This window comes from Anabrus simplex, chromosome 11, assembly GCF_040414725.1.
Source record: "Anabrus simplex isolate iqAnaSimp1 chromosome 11, ASM4041472v1, whole genome shotgun sequence".
In the NCBI taxonomy this organism is placed as follows: Eukaryota; Metazoa; Arthropoda; class Insecta; order Orthoptera; family Tettigoniidae; genus Anabrus; species Anabrus simplex.
Window position 1 is genome coordinate 79969067 of NC_090275.1, and position 19106 is coordinate 79988172.

General features: G+C 37.2%; 1 protein-coding gene across 1 annotated transcript in view; it reads right to left on the minus strand.

Moving 5' to 3' along the window:
- Positions 1 to 1002: 1002 nt before the first annotated feature.
- LOC136883504 (platelet binding protein GspB) overlaps positions 1003 to 19106 on the minus strand; it is a 416272-nt gene continuing 398168 nt past the window's right edge. Inside the window, exons 5-6 of the mRNA XM_067155850.2 lie at positions 14097 to 14265; positions 1003 to 8954 (exon numbers count right to left, since the gene is read on the minus strand). Of these exons, the coding sequence (XP_067011951.2) occupies positions 8771 to 8954; positions 14097 to 14265 (353 nt within the window). The 3' untranslated portion in view covers positions 1003 to 8770. The remainder of the gene's footprint in view (positions 8955 to 14096; positions 14266 to 19106) is intronic.

The window sequence follows — 19106 nt, forward strand, 5'->3', positions numbered from 1 at the left end:
AAAACTTATGGAAAAGACTGAGAGACTGTTTTAGGGAGGCACTAAAAAGACAAAAATAGAGTAAAAGTGGACAGGAAGGGATAAAAATGAAGGAGTGGAGATTCCACAAAGAAATGGAATTCTTTCTGCCTTATATTTCTACACGAAGGTGAGCTGCCATTTTAACACAGCATTACTAATATTTAAAATATTTATAAAATATTAAAAATGGATGAAGTTATAAGTGAATTTATATGTCGAGTATAATTTAAAACACATGTAATTTATTCGAGGGTAAAAGAAAATAGGAATGTCTCGATTTGTTATGTTTTCCAGCTACGACAGTATAAACATTTCAGTAATAAAATAAACATGAATAATTGTGTTTGAAGCACGAGGACCAGGACAGTTCAATATAGTCGTTCTCCATAAACAAATCTCCATGTGGCATTTCATAATATACATCTGAATGTGTATTAATTGTTTAATTTTCCTTACAGCACACATTCAAACATTATAGACAGGAAACATATTGAAGTCAAGAGGTAACTGAAGTAGCCACCCAGACGACCGAGAGTCCGGAATATGATGACTTGCACACCTTATCACATATCTGATTCATCATCTGTTCCGTCCGCCCCCCACACCTACACAATATCAGCTAGTCGAACCCCTTTGAGAAAAAAGAAAAATCATGCACCGAACAGTAGTGCAGATAGAGTAATTAATTATTTACAACTGCAAGACAATAAAACTGCTGCCTAGCATAGTTTAGCTTAGCTTATCTTTTTATTCGTGTCATAGCACACCACAGCTTGGCATTGCTTAGCTTTCTGTGTGTGGTGGCCTTTATGCATACACCTGGTACAGACTGCAAGGCTGGATTCTCTCTGTTGAGGATATTTCCTCCCAGTGTTTGAAAATATGTTGAAAGCTTCAACAATGAGGTATTTCTAAAATATATTTCAATGGTCTTTGAAAGGAGATTGGATGGAGTTAGGAAAATAAAACACTTTCTTTTTGATAAAGAGACATATCACACATTTATTCTCTGAGAGATGAAAACAGACAATAATAATAATAATCATAATAATAATGATGATAATAATAATAACGATAATAAAGGAAGGTTGTATAATAATTATGGTATGTGATCAGTACTACACTGAACAGTTGTTCTTTTAAAATCATTTTGTAGTGTATATCTTTTTTAAAATTCTTTATACTCCATAGTATTTTTTGCTGGCATGCGAAGGCACCTACTGAAGGCATTATAACCGAATTACACTATCGTGACCTAGTGATGACCTACAGATATTTGGGTACTGCGAATGAAGTAAGCAAAGGTGTGACAAAAGGAAAAAAGAAAATCATGAAATAATAATTATATTATAAAGGAGTGATGAACTGTTTTGGGGGTAGGGCAACAGACAATGAAACATTTAGACACAATTGGTAATAAAAATATATATAGCAAATACTGCACCATCATTTCTTCTTGGTTTCACATTATTATTATTATTATTCTTTTTTCTCTTTTAACAAACAATGTCCAATAAAATAGAAAGCAGCTATAACACAAAGGAATCTATCTTCTTGTCCTCACAATCACTGCTGTAGCATGGAGGAAAGGTGTCTGTAAAGAAGTAGTTTTTGTTTACGTATGGTGTTTTTTGAACTGCTAGAAGCACTAAGAAAGTCTTTTACTAAGAAAAAAACTGTATTAAAAGCATGTTTTTAAAAAAGTCCCTACCTGAGAAACCACACAAACCATTATTTTTGTTTAATTTTTTATAAATATTGATTCTTTTACTTTTTAAATTAAATATATTATATATATATTTTCTGAACTCTATCTTAATAATATAATAATAAGTTCTATACTTCCTTCAAGTTATGGTACAAATGCTAGGATTATGAGCACTTCTATTTTATAAAAAAATGCTCAAACTTTTCAGCTTTCTTCTTCCCAAAATCCCTCATTGTCCAACAATTTTTCAAAATGTTTTTTCTTCGAGAGGACTTTATAGGGAAGTATATGAAAGAAATTTTAAAAGTTTAACAGAAAGAAATTCAAAATAACAATTCCCTAATATTTCATAAACTTTTTATACTTTAAAAGATTTTCTTATTTAATCTTTTAATTTAAGGCTTCAACGATATTTCTGAATCACCAATTTTTTCTCCTCCTTTAATTCAAAGTCTTCGGCTACGTATTGTTGCATTTGGTTTCATTACAAGAGTAAACTCAAAAGAAACACAATGTGCATAATATGTTGGTCATTGGATCACTCAATCATTTTTTTTTTTTCCATTTGGTACATCATAGGAATAGTAATAAATAAATAATGATAAAAGCTACATATAATATACATCGTAATAGTACAATTAACAAATCAAGAAGCACAGAGCAAGACAGAACAGTTAAACATTACATATAATGCCAATTCTATACATATCCTTCAAGGAATTAGATTTCTTTTCAAAGTTATTACACAAGAAAATAAACATCGGTTTCAGTATGTGATTCGTGTGCATGAGATTTTCAAATTTAACAATTTATATACAACGTTAACAGTTTATCTGGTATTGTTAAATATGCTTCAACGTTCCTGTGTTTTGCACTACATAAGCTCCATGGAAAATGAAGGGAAACCGAGAGCTGTAACCTCATTGTATGAGAAGTACGGAAATCAACGACCTCAGACATCCAACAGGAGTCAAACTCCTAATGTTTACCTAGTATAAGTTCAACAGTTTCCAAGAGAAATTGAAACTTCAAATAAACTTTGAAAATAATCAGTACAATATTGAATTTAAAATTACATTTCAATCTGAATATAAAATTGAATTGGACTTGAAAGCCTCATTCCAAAGGTTCAGGTCCTGCTCTCAATGTCCTTGTAAGCAACGATTTTTACATAAAAGCCTCTGATGCAAGTAGTAAGCATGAACCATAAGCAGCATCCATCCAATGGTTCAGGGAAGATTTTGCATACATATGAGGTTATTTACCATGAATGAGAAATGAATAAGAACTTCATTAAAACTAAAATAATTTGTATAACTTCAAAAGAAAAAATTTGTTACTTTTACAGGCTTGCAAGTTTCAAAATCTCTGAAGCTGATGATAATTGTTGGAATTTCCTTTTTCTTATAAATGTCTATTACCCTCATTTGTTGGTATTATGGGGCAAAATAAACTAAGATCCCTTTACAGACAATTTATTTTGAAAGTATTGTAATCTTCTTTCAAAATGAATAATAATAATAATAATAATAATAATAATAATAATAATAATAATAATAATACTCTAGATGAGATAATCCAAGAATTTGGGAATGAAAATTCAGTTGGAAAATCTAATCCATGAAATCCTCACAGACACCATATATTAAAAGTTGAAATTTATGGGTGAAATATCTAAACCATTTAGAATAAATACAGGTGTAAAATGAAGTGACTGTTCAATTCCATTCCTCTTCAACTGCATCCTGCAGAAAATGGTAAGAATTTTTAATGAAAAACTGAAAGAACACAAGCTATCAGAAGTAACACTGGGAAGAAAGAACAGTGATGTTGAAATGAACTGTCTAGCATTTACAGATGCTTTTGCCATACTTTCAGAAACAAAATGTCAAAATTGGCATGCAAGTTGCCCATATGATTATATTATTATCACTTTTATGTCCCACTAACTAATTTTACAGTTTTCAGATACACCAAGATGCTGATAATTTTGTTCCACAGGAGTTAATTCAACCTACTGACATGACACTGGTCTATTTGTACACCTTTAAATACCACTGGATCAAGTCTAGATTGAACCAGCCAGTTTGGATTCAGAAGCCCAGCACTTAAATTTATTAACACGAGTCTGCAGTATTTAAAGAAACTTAAATTCCGATCCCCTATGCTGCGTTTCAATGTCAAGACCTAGGATTCAAAAGGTAAACCTAAACATCTTAACCCCATGGCACTACAGCCCTGAAGGGCCTTGGCCTACCAAGCAACCGCTGCTCAGCCCAAAAGCCTGCAGATTACGAGGTGTCGTTTGGTCAGCACTACAAATCCTCTCGGCCATTATTCTTGGCTTTCAGGACGGGGGCCGCTATCTCACCGTCAGATAGGTCCTCAATTCTAATCACGTAGGCTGAGTGGACTTCGGACCAGCTCTCAGGTCCAGGTAAAAATCCCTGACCTGGCTGGGAATCGAACCCGAGGTCCCCAGGTAAGAGGCAGGCACGCTACCTCTGCACCGCGGGGCTGGCTTCAAAAGGTAAGCTAATAATAATGTTGTTGGTTTTACATCCCATTAACTACTTGTAAACTATCTCAACTTTCTGATCACTCTCCACAGATGTCTGATTTCGCTGATAGCAGTACAACCTGTTAATGAAAAAATAAAATGGCATGGAAGTTATCTAGGTGGCAACATTTTAGGAGACTACAAGACATGTGATAAAAGTAAAATGATCCATGAGCAAGTAAATATGACATGAAACATAAAATTAAGTACAAGTCAAATGACAGAAAGAAACGAAACTAAGGAAAGAATTATCCAAGCTATGTTCAAGGCAAAAGAGCAATTAATTTGTACTATGCACCAAGATCCTAATATTTTTGTAATTGTTTTAATTATTACTTAGATACTGGGATTGAAATAAACACACCAATAATGAATACAGCATAACTATAGAAATTTGTAATTACTTGTCATCAGAGCCCAGATTTCCATCTAAATGCATGTTTTTAAATAAATTTTGCAAATATTTGTTTTATGGCTTAACGATTCCAAATAACCATTCTTTTCTCCTGCATGTTTGCATATTTTGGCCTTTTTAGGATAAAATTCATGAATACTGCATATTTTGACGATTTTATAGCGAATATTTGGACATTTAATACTGCTTAATATGACTTTTCTTGTGACCTTGGCGTATATATAATGTTAACTTGCATGATAGTGCCTTTTATGAATGTTTGTTTGCAGAATTTGGGACTTTTTTTTCCACGTTATACAGTATGTCTATTACTGATATGTGGAGAGAATGTATTCCTGGCAACCTATGTGACAACCGAATTTAGTTCATAAGGTAGAGGTCCTATTATCCAATTAACCAAACACTTTCTTATCTATTGCTTGAGTAAACACTACGTCAATCTCTGTAATTCTTAGGAATAAGCTGTCCCAGTTATACATTGTTATAAATTGAACTGTAAATTGAATGGATGAAAACCATAACGGTATATGTAGCATTTTGGTCATTCAGAGAAAAAGGCATTGAAATATCTTCAACACTCATATAAAGCATGTTATTTGTAGCTATACCACCCATCACTAGAGCGCAGAAAATTACCGCTCCCATTTTCACACCAGGCAAATGCTGGGGCTGTACCTTAATTAAGGCCACGGCCGCTTCCTTCCAACTCCTAGGCCTTTCCCTCCCATCGTCGCCGTAAGACCTATCTGTGTCGGTGCGACGTAAAGCCCCTAGCAAAAAAAGAAAAAAATAATACCGCTATCACTTGTATGCCTTTGCTGGTGAAAGGATACATCCTCCCGGAGTTACATCCTGCACTTAAGTCTTTTTTTTTTTTTTAATGTCACTTATACCGTTATGGTTTTCATCCATTCAATTGTGCATTACTCATTGACGGCTCATTTTTCGTCTATGTTAGACAAACAAAACAAAACTTGTATTGCACTTCTGTGATGCCACGTTACTGAGCTAGCAGCTTATGAACCCTGGTTTTGCACTGAACCCTCTTCCATTGTTTTCCTGGATTTTCCTATCCAGAACTCTCACTCGTCACTTTGTTATCGCAGCAGGCAATCATTACCAGTTATTGAGGACATTCAAATGTGTCTGCCATCTTCGCACGGAGAAGTAGCTGCGGCAACTAGACATAAGTTGCACCGTTCAAATCCTGATTTTGAATTAGTCAAGGTTATGTAAGACATATTGGGGTGAAAATGCAAAAGACGTACAGTCTGACTTCACTTTTTTCCCAAATGTCTTCATCCAAGTATGCACCTGTCACTTCTTGTGACGTAGATAGATCATTTTCTGCGCTTAAGAATTTGCTGATAGATAACGGATGAACTTAAATCAGGATAATTTGGATAAGTTAGTTGTTGTACAATGTTTCAAAAGGAACTGAATTGTGATAGTGCATATTTTGCAGTTTATCGTACATACGATAATGCATGAATGCATGCATATTTTGAGATTTGATAGTGCATGGAAATCTGGGCTCTACTCATCTTCTGTACTTCAATCGCCAAAGATTTGAAGTTTTTCAGATTGTTGCCCTTCATACTTCTCAATTTCTTCCCCATAATTCTGCCCATTTGTTGTTACGTATTTTGGTAAGAAAAGAAATTTGTAAGTATCAAATATAGAATTGTGTTTTAGAAAATCTTAAATAAATGTTATATAATGGGTGGAAGAGTGGGAAACTAACTTTCCTTTCAAGACATTTTGAATGCTTTAAGTAAGCTAGACACAAACTTGAAATTGGTCATGGAAAAGGTCAAATGACACAAATCATCTTATTTATCAATCACAACTTGTGATAAACTACACTGGTTGTAATCTTCCATGAAAACCTTTAGATAATGCAAATTAACAGGGCATTTCTAAATAATTGATGAAAATTGACAAAGAAAATAATACTTTATGAAGTCTGTGTCCATAAAAATAAACTATTTTAAATTAATATATCTTGCTCCTACACGTCTCGTAGGGGAATTCATTTTATCCCTTTTCCTGCCAGGAACTGTGACTGGATATTAAGCAAGATCAGAATAAACAAAAAGTTGTTATTACACAAGAATATCCATGTATTTACATACATAGAAACAACAACGTTAAGCTTGGTGCCTATTAAAAAACACTTTCAAAACTCATGCACACCAATTAGTTTTATTTATTTCAAAACTGAATGTCTACAGAAAGATTCAAAATTTGAAATATTTATCAACTCCAGAATGAAAATATGCCTAACTAACTTTGCTATGAACAACAAATAAACCAAACCAAAATCAATGTTTAGAACCACAAGTATTCAAACAACCTTTTGAATAGTGCCTTTCATGATACCTGCAAATTAATGCTTTGAAAAGGAAATAATCTTCTTCAAATTATGTTTAAATTCAATATACAATTCTATATTAAAAATTGTTATTTTCTGAAAACAATACAAGAACTCTAAATGATTTTTGCAGGCTACAACATTCACTGAAGCCTAAATTTTAAAACAAAATTCCTTTCGTTTTCCAGCATGTATGTTTGGATCATTTGAGGAGATTTGTTTTCAAAGAGAGAAACAATAAACCTTGCAGATGATCAATTTTCACAAGCAAGTGTGGTACCTAGGTACAGGTTTTTCTATAAAATAAAAATAAATAAAAAAGAGTTTGTTATAAATTCAAAAGAAAATACAATAGCTAGACAAAGTATAGAACTACGGTACAGCTTTGTTTATTTGCTTACTTGTTTGTGTGAAATAAACGAATTTTCAGATCATTTAACATGCATTTTGTAACAGTAACATACTCTGCTATATATTCCTACAGTAATTCCTAACCAAGAACTTTCAATATTCAATACAAAAATATATATTATAGATATTTTCACACAAATGTCTTAATTACAAGTTTCATCTTTTCTTTCACATTATGATAATATTAAATAATAATAATAAAGGTAAAACCTAGACAATTTTGTTAATAACTGAAATTAAAAAAGAAAGTATGCTGTGTTACAGCCAATTCCAAAATTCCTATGAAGTTGCGATTACTGAAAATGTTACTGATCATATCTCTTGCTCTGGCTTAATATTTAACTAACATAAATAGAATATTTTCAATTTAATATAAAGAAGATTTTTAATCTCTTTTTCTAGTTCAAGACAAAATACAACTAAATCTTGAAAACACATCTGAAGAGAAATAAAAGAAAAACTCGAGTATATGAAATAACAACAACATCAATTATAGTAATAATTTTACAATAATGTTCTTCACAAAAAGAAATACAATAACAAAATCAATTTGGTATCGCTGAAATGCAAAACTGAAAAAAAAAATATACACTTCTTCCATTTCATTCATTTTTTCTTCCATCCCTAATACCCTCTACGTGATATATATTATTTTTTTAAATTTTCAGCAGTATTAAATTAAAAATTTTTACTAATCTGTTCATTTTTCCTGTAGTAATGATATACAAAAAGGATATGCAATGCCTTTTCATTTTTTCCTAGCCACCACCAGATCCAATTTAAGATATACAGTATTTATATTTCTTCTGCAGAAAAGAAAACCAAGATGGTAAGTACTTCAGAAGCCTTTCGATACTGCACACTGTTAATTGCATGTAGCCTCACACTTGTTTCCATTCATTCTTCTTGCTCTTTTTTTTTTTTATTCTTCAACTACCCTGGAAAAAATCATTCTTTTTTCTTAAACAGAAATTACGGTCTCAAGAGATCGGTTTGTGCATTGTTGGTGTCCTTGATTTCTTCTTCTCTTTCTGGAGTCCACTTGCAAGTCATGTTCTAATTCTGTCTATCTGAACTAACCAGGTGACAGAACATTTTTTCAAACTCTTTTTTGTTTAAAGACTACAGAAATGTCTCCAAAATGTATAGTTTCACTTAAAAAAAAAAAAAAAAAAAAAAAATTCAAACAGACTCTTAGTTCACCTGCAATTTTGCTGGTTGTCACAAGGAACGTCTTGCTTGATGAGGAGAACGTTAACCATTGTCGGAGGCAACAACTCGTCAGCCTGGGTTCTTGAGGATGCGTCTCTGACGGAAGTCGTAGACGCGCCTGCAGAAGAACACCATATCCGATGCGACACGTCCAGGTGGTTGTCTGGAGCGCCGGGGGTAGCCCTCGTATTCGGGCACGACTAGACCGGGTTCTCGAACACCCTCTTCTAAGCGGCGCACACATTTACGATACCTGAAGTAACAAAGAGAAAATTATTAACAATGGCAATCTTTTAAACATCACCAATAAACATTTCTTTCATGATTTTGAAAACAATACATGGTCCAGAGAGGAATTCCAGAGTCAGTCCATATCCACCAAGAGTATGTGGACACCTACTAGAGTTCCTCTGATATACTGCCAGTAGAGCAGATTAGCATCGGGCTGCCTTTACTACAACTCAAAATCTGCAGGGCAGACAATCTATCAGCAGTGCTGTAGTAAGTGTAATTAGCGATGTGTGTCTTGTGGATCTAGAGTGAAGTCGCCATTCTGGGTCATTCCAGAGGTGTTCAGGAGGGTCGGTGGTCTGCGGTGGTCAGTCCATATCCAGAATCTTAGGACCGCTTCACACAACCATAAATCAGCTACAGAGCAGCTCAGGTGAATTCCGTGTCACCGTGCGGTAGCTGGCTGTGCTACTTAGCCACCTTCCCCCGCCCAGCGCCAGTCTTCATCACGAGTTCTCAGGCAGTGGAACTGCTCTTATTATTGTCAAAAAGATAGAAGGAAAGATTTGTAGGTTTCATTCACAGCCTATGTTGAAAGATCTTTTGGAAAAAGGATTTTTCTATAAACTATCCAATGATTTATGTGATGATGGTACAGTAGAGTTGTTCGTACACACAGTCGCATTTTGAAAATTACTGGTTGATTCCCTTCAATCCTTATTTTAAAAGTAAAATCAAGAATGCTCTCAACAAGCTGCTTTAAATATTGCTTTCTCCACAACTTAATTAATAATAAAAATTGCCCGCCAGCCTGCCCTTGTATTGGCAAAAATCTGCATTATCTTCTTATTCTGCCTGGACTTTTCCCAATTTTACGGAGCGATGTATTCACTATTGCGTGTACCTGTTGTGGCTAGTAGTGTGTTGTGTTGTGTGTATAGACGAACAAAAGCACCCAGTCCCTGAGGCAGTGGCGTTAACCATACGAGATTAAAATTCCTAACCGAGCAAATGACCGCGCAGTTTGGGCCATGGTAGCTGTCATCTTGCGTTCGGGAGATAGCGAGTTCGAACTCCACTGTCGGCAGTCTTGAGATGGTTTTCCGCGATTCCCCATTTTCACACCAGGCAAATGGCGGGGCTGTACTTTAAGGATACTCTTCCCTTCTCCTACACCCTCATCACCATAAAATGTATCTGTGTTGGTGCTACCTAAGGCAAATTGTAACATCCCTGACTCGTTCAGGAATCGAACCCAGGACCCTTGCACCGAAGGACGCTGTGCTGAGCATACAGCCAAATGAGTCTGACAGCAAAATCTCAATTATATTGAACATCTAATAAATGTGGTGTTGCTTATATTTGTAATACTTCAATTACAAAGCTCGTTTCTTTCCTGGAATGTTCTTTCTTTAAAGTTGCTGAAAAACTGCGTCTTTACTTCATACTATGCATTTCTCTTCTCAACTTCATTACTACAGCCTACTTGTCACAGTTTAAGTTTCACATGGACACTGCACAGTTTGTATAATTAAATCACTCATACTGAATGTGATATATTTATTATTTTTTGTTTAACAAGTTGTTTTACGTTGCACCGACACAGATAGGTCTTACGGTGATGATGTATATTTATTTAGTACAGATTATAATACGGAATACGTAATGAGAAAGAACTTGAAATGCACAATGACACTGAAGGGTGTTCTGAATGGAACGTAAAGAGGACGAGTAGCTGGCCTATAGAGTAGCCTAGTGTGAAGACTCTAATACAAAACAATGGTTCACTAGCTGTCGCCAGCCGGGGGTGCCGGATCTGCCTCGGCTAAGGGTAGCGGGAGTGAGCTACTGCAAGGTCGCTCGCCAGGCTTCTTTCTGTAGCTCGGCTACACTTAAAACAATTTTTCACAAGCACGGGCGGCTTGTCGCCGATTCCTGTCGCAGACCCTGTTTATGGCAGAGAGCATTATCATCCTAAAACACACAGTGATCATAACTGAACTTGTTTTCTACCACAGAAAAAGCACAGCCAGTCAGAACACCCTTCTATCCTTACGCCTTTAATATGCTCTGGACTATTATGGAAGGACCCAGTCCCTTCGATGGAAAATACCTCCACCACACCTCGGCCATATTTCACTTTGAGCACTTTAGTTTTTTCTTTTCCAATTTCCTTTACGTCACACCGACACAGGTCTTATGGCGACAATGAGATAGGAAACGTTTAGGAGTGAGAAGGAAGCGACCAAGGCCTTAATTAAGGTACAGCCCCAACATTTGCCAGGAAATCCACTTTCAGGGCTGCCGTCAGTGGGGTTCGAACCCACTATGTAAGCTCATAACTACATGACCCAAACTACGCAGCCACACCCAAATCCTCCTATTGACTGCCACACTGTATACCTGATTCATCACTCCAAATCACGTGTTTTCAGTCGTCCACACACCCGTGGCAGCGCTCTTTACACCACCGAATATGGTGCTCAGAAAAATTTGTGGTTAATAAGGGGGCGATTTTCCTGTACCACCTTTTTCGATCCTCCACTGTTCCTGTCAGCCAATACACGATGCCCACCTGGCTGAGGCTTCATTGTAATTGAGTCTTCCAGTTCTCACTGAACAATCACTAAGTCGACTTAGGTCAAACCTAGGCCACTGGTAACTGATGTGGCAACCAATAACCATTCCAAGTATGAAGTCACTAGGCTCCCAAGCATCAGCCATTCTGATGGTACCTCGTAGCAGTGAACAACATCGAGTTCCTAGCTACCTTTTATAGCAGCAGTGGCAGTTACAGGAACATCTAGGCTCTAGATATGCGGATGACACTGTTATAATTGTAACAGATGATCATGAACTAGAAACCACCATGTGGAGGTTAGATGAGTGAAGCAGAGAAGATGGTCTTGAAATCAACAATAAAAAGACCAAAGTGATGATTGTAGATCGCTTTAATAAGAACAGACCTTCCATAACAAGAATTGCTGATCATGAGGTTGTCAGTCGCTTCGAGTATCTGGGATCTATTGTCACAAATAGTGGAGACTACGAACCTGAGATCCGTAAGCACATTGAGATTGGGAGAAATTCAACAGCAAAACTTACTCGTATCTGGAAGGACACCTCCATCACTTCCAAGACAAAGCTCACCCTCATTCGAAGTCTGATCTTCCCTATCGCGACCTATGCAGCAGAAACTTGGACGATGAAGATGGCGGATCACCGCAGGATTGATGCTCTAGAAATGTGGTGCTATAGGAGATTACTGCGAATACCATAGACAGCACACCGTACTAATGAATCGATCCTGCAACAGCTCGGCATCAAAACAAGACTGTCGACCCTTATCAACCAAAAACAACTCGGATATTTTGGTCATATTGCCAGAAGACAGGAGGTAATGGAAATACTTATTATAGAGAGAAAAAGTCGACGACCGAAGACCTAGAGGATGTGCACCGTTACGATGGACGGACCAGATCAAGAGCTTGGCCAGGATGAGCTTACAGAAAGCAAGTCACCATGCCCAAAGTAGAGACTCCTGGAGGCAGATCACCAAAAGGCTAGTCGCGTGATGCTACTACACTCTTACGAAGGGTTGGACTCAAAGAGAGGCTCTAGTTTACGGGGTCTGGAGTGTATCCAGATACTTTTGATCAGAACCTTCAGAACTTTTGAAAGTACTGTCAACATGCTTTTCTTAAATACAATCTAACCTCGATTTCTCGAAGTGCTGAAAATACTTTGAGTTAATGAAAATTCAGGGTACAGAAAAACTTATACTGTATACTATTACGGTTCCATAAAAAAATCAGCTGTACTGTTATTTACTACCTAATTTTTGACACTGTTTTCTTTTAACATCTAAAAGTTACTTTTCCTGCCACAGTTTCTCTTCTCAGATGAAATTAAGCCTGTCTGTTTGTGCCACTGAATAATTCCATTTAATTTTAATATGTCCTGCTACAGACTGTGTTTCTTTATTGTTGCATTATCCATGTCTCCTAGCCTGATAAGTCACCAATAGCCGAGCACGCCCTATCGTCGAGTCATGATGTCGTGTTCCAAGATGTTCGAGCTCTTACTCCCACTAAAACACTACAGGTCTAGGATTATATGGGAAGCTGTGGAAGTACGTAAAAATCCTAACAATTTCAACAGGGACACTGGCTATCAATTAAGTAATACGTGGTTGCCAGCTATTAAGGGGTTCTCTTCCCTGTCCTTTCTATATAGTTATTTCGTTTCGATGTTTTCCAAATTCGTATGTTCGTCATCACCAGTTGGTTCATTCCGAGCTATATGTTGTGTGTTAATGTCATACTTTCACAAAGTGTGTACACTGGTTATGCCCCTCCTCTACTCTCACACCATCTGGTTTTTCTCCACGTACTTTCTTTTCATTCTTCAGCTCTGTTCTATTCTATCCTAGTGTCTTTTGTTGCATTTTATTTTATTAGTTTCTATTTATTTCTTCTACCACATTTGTCCCCGATTCGTGTGATGTCCTCTCTGTTACTCCTCACGCATACACGGTGTGATGAACATCTTAACTGGAGCTTAATGTTGTCGTCGGTTCCCGCTTGGAGCGCTGTGCCAGCATATAGCGAGCCACCTGGTGACGAACGAGCACACCACCACAGGTTCAACAGTAAAGCATTCTTCTTAAATTCAAACCCGCATTATTGCAGAGGACTTCCTTGGGAACGGTCGAGATTTTATTCTAAAGACATGGAGCAAATTTCTCTGCGAAACAAAGAGTTTCACCTTGTTTTCTTGACACGGCATAGCCCAAAAGCCCATATCATGTCTACAATATCTGCTTGTGTTTTAAATTTGGTTATGATAAGTGGTAAATTGTAGGAGTTCAAAATTTCAGAAATTACTCCCCTTAATACTTATAATTTGTAATTGGCATAATACTTTTTTTTTCCTATTTTGAACCATATAGTACAGTTTTGTCACTCTCCTGTAAAATAAGTTCTTTGTTACACAGGAGGTCTCCATTCTTAAAATAACAATATACACACTGACACTATAGTTAGATATTTTTCCTCTTGCAATAATATCCATCCTAGGTTGTCAAAAACTTGGGACACTCAAACGGAACAAAATATTGCACATTTTAATCTATTATTATCTACTGAATAAAATACTCACGAACCTGCAGTACTCATTGAAGGTAAGTACGTAACACTTGTCCTCGATGCAAGCCACGCTGTTGATGTCCTTATGTTTCGACGCAAAGATCTCGTCCTCCATATCTTCTGGTCGCCGACCTTGATCCGTATGTTCAGGCCGATAATACCACAGCAACGAAACCATCATCTCGCCTATAACAAGATTACCCCATCATTGCACAACAAATTTATGAATTTTCAACTCGTGCAGTATGAAGTCATACAGAAAGAAAATGCATTTCATTTGAAGTGCTTAGGAAAATACTCCAGTCTGCAACTAATATTAGCAAATCAATACAGAGTCTGAAGTCATTCAGAAAAGAAATGTATGTCATCTGGAGTGCTTGGGGAAATATTTCAACGTGCAACTAATACTGCCAAATTAGTGGAATACATGCCCCGATACAAAGAAATTATGAATTCAGAACATGCACATCTGATACTACGAAGGTCGATCAAATATAAACAGGATTTTTTGTTCCTGAACATCAAGGACTGGCCCTGCACTTTTCCTATTCTTAGGCAGGACGGTTAGGAGTGGAGAGAGCGTGCTGTTAGATATTTCCCGCCGTTTTGTCTGTAACGCTCACGATGTCAGAGCAACCGGTGCACCCCTCCACTGCGCAATGCATAATTATAAAATTTCTTGCTTGTGAAGGAGTTACAGTGACAGAAATTTGCAAGAGAATGACTGCACAGTTCGGCGATCAAACATTGTCAAGGACACGTGCATTTGCCTGGCATAAAAATATCAAGGGAGGATGAGAACATGTGGAAAATCAACAACACGATCGCCGTCTTCGGACCAGTATTACAGACGACAGTTTTTTCCAATAGGTGAGGCATTTTGCCGATTGATTTTTTGCATGAGCAATGCATAATCAATGCTGTTTACTACTGGAAGGTGTTGAACAAGTCAAGGGTTGCATATTGCGGCAAAAGACGAGACCAACCTTTTCGACAGGTCATCCTCCTCCACGACAATGTGCAGCCCCATACTGCAGCTATAACTGTCTCCAAGCTACAGGAAATGCACTGAACTACACTTGATCATCCTCCTTACAGCCCGGATTTATCGTCCTGCGATTTCCATTTGTTCGGACCGCTTAAAGAAGCTCTAGGAGGGCAACGATGACAAGAGTGAGGAAAACTTCAGTGCGCAACTGGCTGGTGACACGATCCTGTTCTTTTTACGATGAGGGCATCAAAAAGCTGTCTATACGCAGGGACAAATGCATTTCCAAAGCAGGAAACTATGTGGAAAAATAAAATGTAACTGCCTTGTGTTTTTCAATAAATTAATTTAAATAAAAAATAAAATTCCATTTATATTTGATCCCCCTCGTAAATGAGCAACTTATGGATAGAATGAAAATGGCTCAAAATATTTCCACTCTTAATCGGTCGTTCACAATGCAAACCATATACAGTTATAACAGTAAGGTAAGGCCAAACTTTAGGGATGCATTCCTCACACGAAGAAGAAGAAAATACGTTATATGGACACGAGTCCGGAAGCTCTATTTCCACGTTAGAACTCTACATTGCACATTAATCATGGGGAACGCGCAGGAGCAGAATGTACCAGAATAGAATACCACACGGAACTCTTTCTTACATCAAATGTTCACAATGCTCTCCATTAGAACCGATACATGCATCAACCCGATATCGCACTGAATCCCAGATGGGCCGATTAAACCCTGCGATGGTGGGTTGATGCACGTGTCGTTTTCAAAAATTTCATGTAAGAAAGTGTTCCATGTGGTATGCTGGTACGTTCTGTTCTTGTATGTTTCCCATAATTAAATATACACTGTAGAGTGCATTACAGATTACTGACATTACTCAACTTTCTACTTTGTATTCCAGTTGTTAAAGTATTGTTAAAAGACAGTATTGAAAACTAAAAGACTAAGCATTAACAATTATGAGACTAATAACTGTGATATCAAAGTATGAGAAGTACCCATCAAAGATGAATTATGTTTTTCTTACTTTATTAATAACATCATATTCTTCATATAGAATTTGTTTCTGATTCTCATGAACTTCAGAACCTACAGAAATTGGTCACAAATACTAAACACACAGTACACTAACACTTGGACATGCGTTCATAATCGTGCATTTGTCAGAGTTTCCATCATTGCCAATATAACTTATCTGCACTTTAAGGTAAACCTATGTCTCTTCTCCCTGGTTCCTCTGTTCAAAGATTGGTTGGCAATAATTCTCCTTCTCCTCTCCTGCCTTTTCTTTTGCTAGTTATTTCATTCTCACAAAAGATTTAGCATTTATCTCATCAATGATTTGTTCAGAAATTACCATCTTGGCCTGTCCCTTCCTCTTTTTCTCTCTATACTCTCCCCTCCAAAACATGCAACATAAAGGAATTTTGCCTGTATCAAGTGTCCAATAGTGTTTCAATAGCTCTTTCCAAGGACTTTTTTTTTTTCAACTATTGTAAGCACACCATCGTTAAATTAGTAGTTTTTGCCACCCAGGGTATTCTTTCCATTCTATAGTACTTGGAAGTAAATAGCTAAGAATAATATTTCACAAACAGAACTACAGCAGAGTTGTAGAAAATGAATTTAACCTATTTAATGCCAAACCTATATATACAGGTTGGTCTAAAACAACGTGAACCGAGTATACGAGTGTTACAGTGTTGGTCATACTGGTAAGTAATTTGAAAAATAATTACGTCTATATCTTGCACCATTGTATTTTTATTAGCTGCTGAAGGTAGCCAATCAGATCGTTTCACGGATGAATTCAAATGGGCTGTACGAGGCGTATTGCTAAATTGCTCGTGGCTTGGTCAGGCTTGAGAGCCATTGCATAAAATTATTTTCATGTTTTTTACCCGTCTTGAACTTGATACTAATTGTTACAATTCACGTTTTTATTTTCCATCCAATTCAATACATATGTTTTCCTTACTTTAAAATATGAATAACATCATATTCTTCATGTAGAATTTGTTTCTGATTCTCACAAACTTCAGAACTTACAGAAATTGGTCACAAGTACTAAACACATGGTAAACTAACACTTGGACACGCATTCATAATCATGCATTTGACAGAAGTTCTGTAGGGCAGATATACCACTCCACTGTCCGACTCGTTGGCTGAACGGTCAGCGTACTGGCCTTCGGTTCAGAGGGTCCCGGGTTCGATTCCCGGCCGGGTCGGGGATTTTAACCTTAACTGGTTCATTCTAATGGCACGGGGCCTGGGTGTATGTGTTGTCTTCATCATAATTTCATCCTCATCATGACGCACAGGTCGCCTACTGACAGGCTTCGATCTGCACCTGGCGAGCCGAACCCGTCCTGGGATATCCCGGCACTAAAAGCCATACGACATTTCATTTACCACTCCATTTTGGGTGCTTTGAAAACAATTTGATGTCATTTTGGCTTTGCTGGAGTGAAACATCTTTCCCGCTACCATAACTGGTACATTTTGTGCTACACCGATCCAATGGTTACCGGTTCTCAGCAATATACCACCTCCACATATCAGGAGACAGAAGGCCCTTTTTCACCTATGGACCAAAATGCTGAAGAATGAACATCTACCTGTTCATGAGGATATCAGACAGAAATGCACACACCTTAAGTCTTGCCAGCCTGCTTGGAAGACTGCCATGAAAATAACATACAGCGACTTCAACCCCACCTCAAAATGGTCAACAGGGTGGTCTTTATCCCCACCTTGGGCAATAGTGGATATTAATAACCCATCCACAAAACTGGCAGGCTTCGATCTGCCATGCTGGACCTGGAGTAGACTAAATCGCATGAGATGTGGAGTAGGTAGAACAGCATCTACTTTACACACCTGGGGCTGGTCAGTTTCTCCATACTGTGATTGTGGGGAGGTTCGACAAACAATGAAACATGTAGTGCAGGAATGTCCACTCCATGCTTTCACTGGCACCATGGAAGACCTCAACTCAGCAACACGTGAAGCAGTGAAGTGGGTGGCAGCTTTGGACATTCACATTTAGTGAGATGTACATCACTCGCACTCAATGTGTATATATGAAATGGCAGAGTTGATAGGTGGATAGTGATGTAAATATATGTTTTCTTCTTGTTCTTTCAAACTTTGTAAATTGCTTTCTTTGACTGTATAGATATGATAATTTGTATTTACTTTGTACTTATCTTTCAGTGGTTGTGCAAATAGTTTTTAGGTTGTCATTATTCACCATACGCCAAATAAATAAATAAAATCTTTCCCGCTATCGTGTAGACATCATAGCTTGTCGACGAATGAATTTAATGTTTCCTCATAAACAGTGATCCCAGAGGAATATTTTTGATGAGGAAGATGTAGAATGCATAGAGGATGCTGCTCAACTTCAAGAAAGTGTTAGACAAACTCGTAATGATAAATATGATGAGGAATTGTTACCACCTCCTCAGATCAGTTTTTCTAACATTAATGATTTTGATCATACCAGTTCTGGAATCACCAATTTTATATTGTATTTCAGTAACAGTATCACTGAGTGGAGTAGCTGTGTGTGTTAACATGCTACAGCTATGGAGCCAAGCTCTGCATTCGGGAGGGGAGTGGGTTCATATTCCACTGTCGGCTGTCCTGAGAATGGTTTCTTGGCTTCCCTTTCTTCATTTCCAAGGAAATGCCAGACAGTTCCTATTCATAGGAGACAGCAGATTCCGTCCACTTCCTTACCCAGTTTCATATACCAGCGTTCATGTAATCTTCATTATCTCCTTAACTGAGGTTGGCATCGGGAAGGGCATCTGGCCATAAAAACATGCCGTAAAATACCATTTCACCTCATCCCTGACCCTGTTTCAGGAAATGGGGTCAAGGGGTATACATACATTCCAGTAATAGTGAATGAAAACCTACAACCTGTTTTCCAGTCATTGACCGGGTCAGGGATGTAATGAATGAAGCAGATATAGGCTATTAGTATGATGGGGTCACCACTCCCAAACTGAT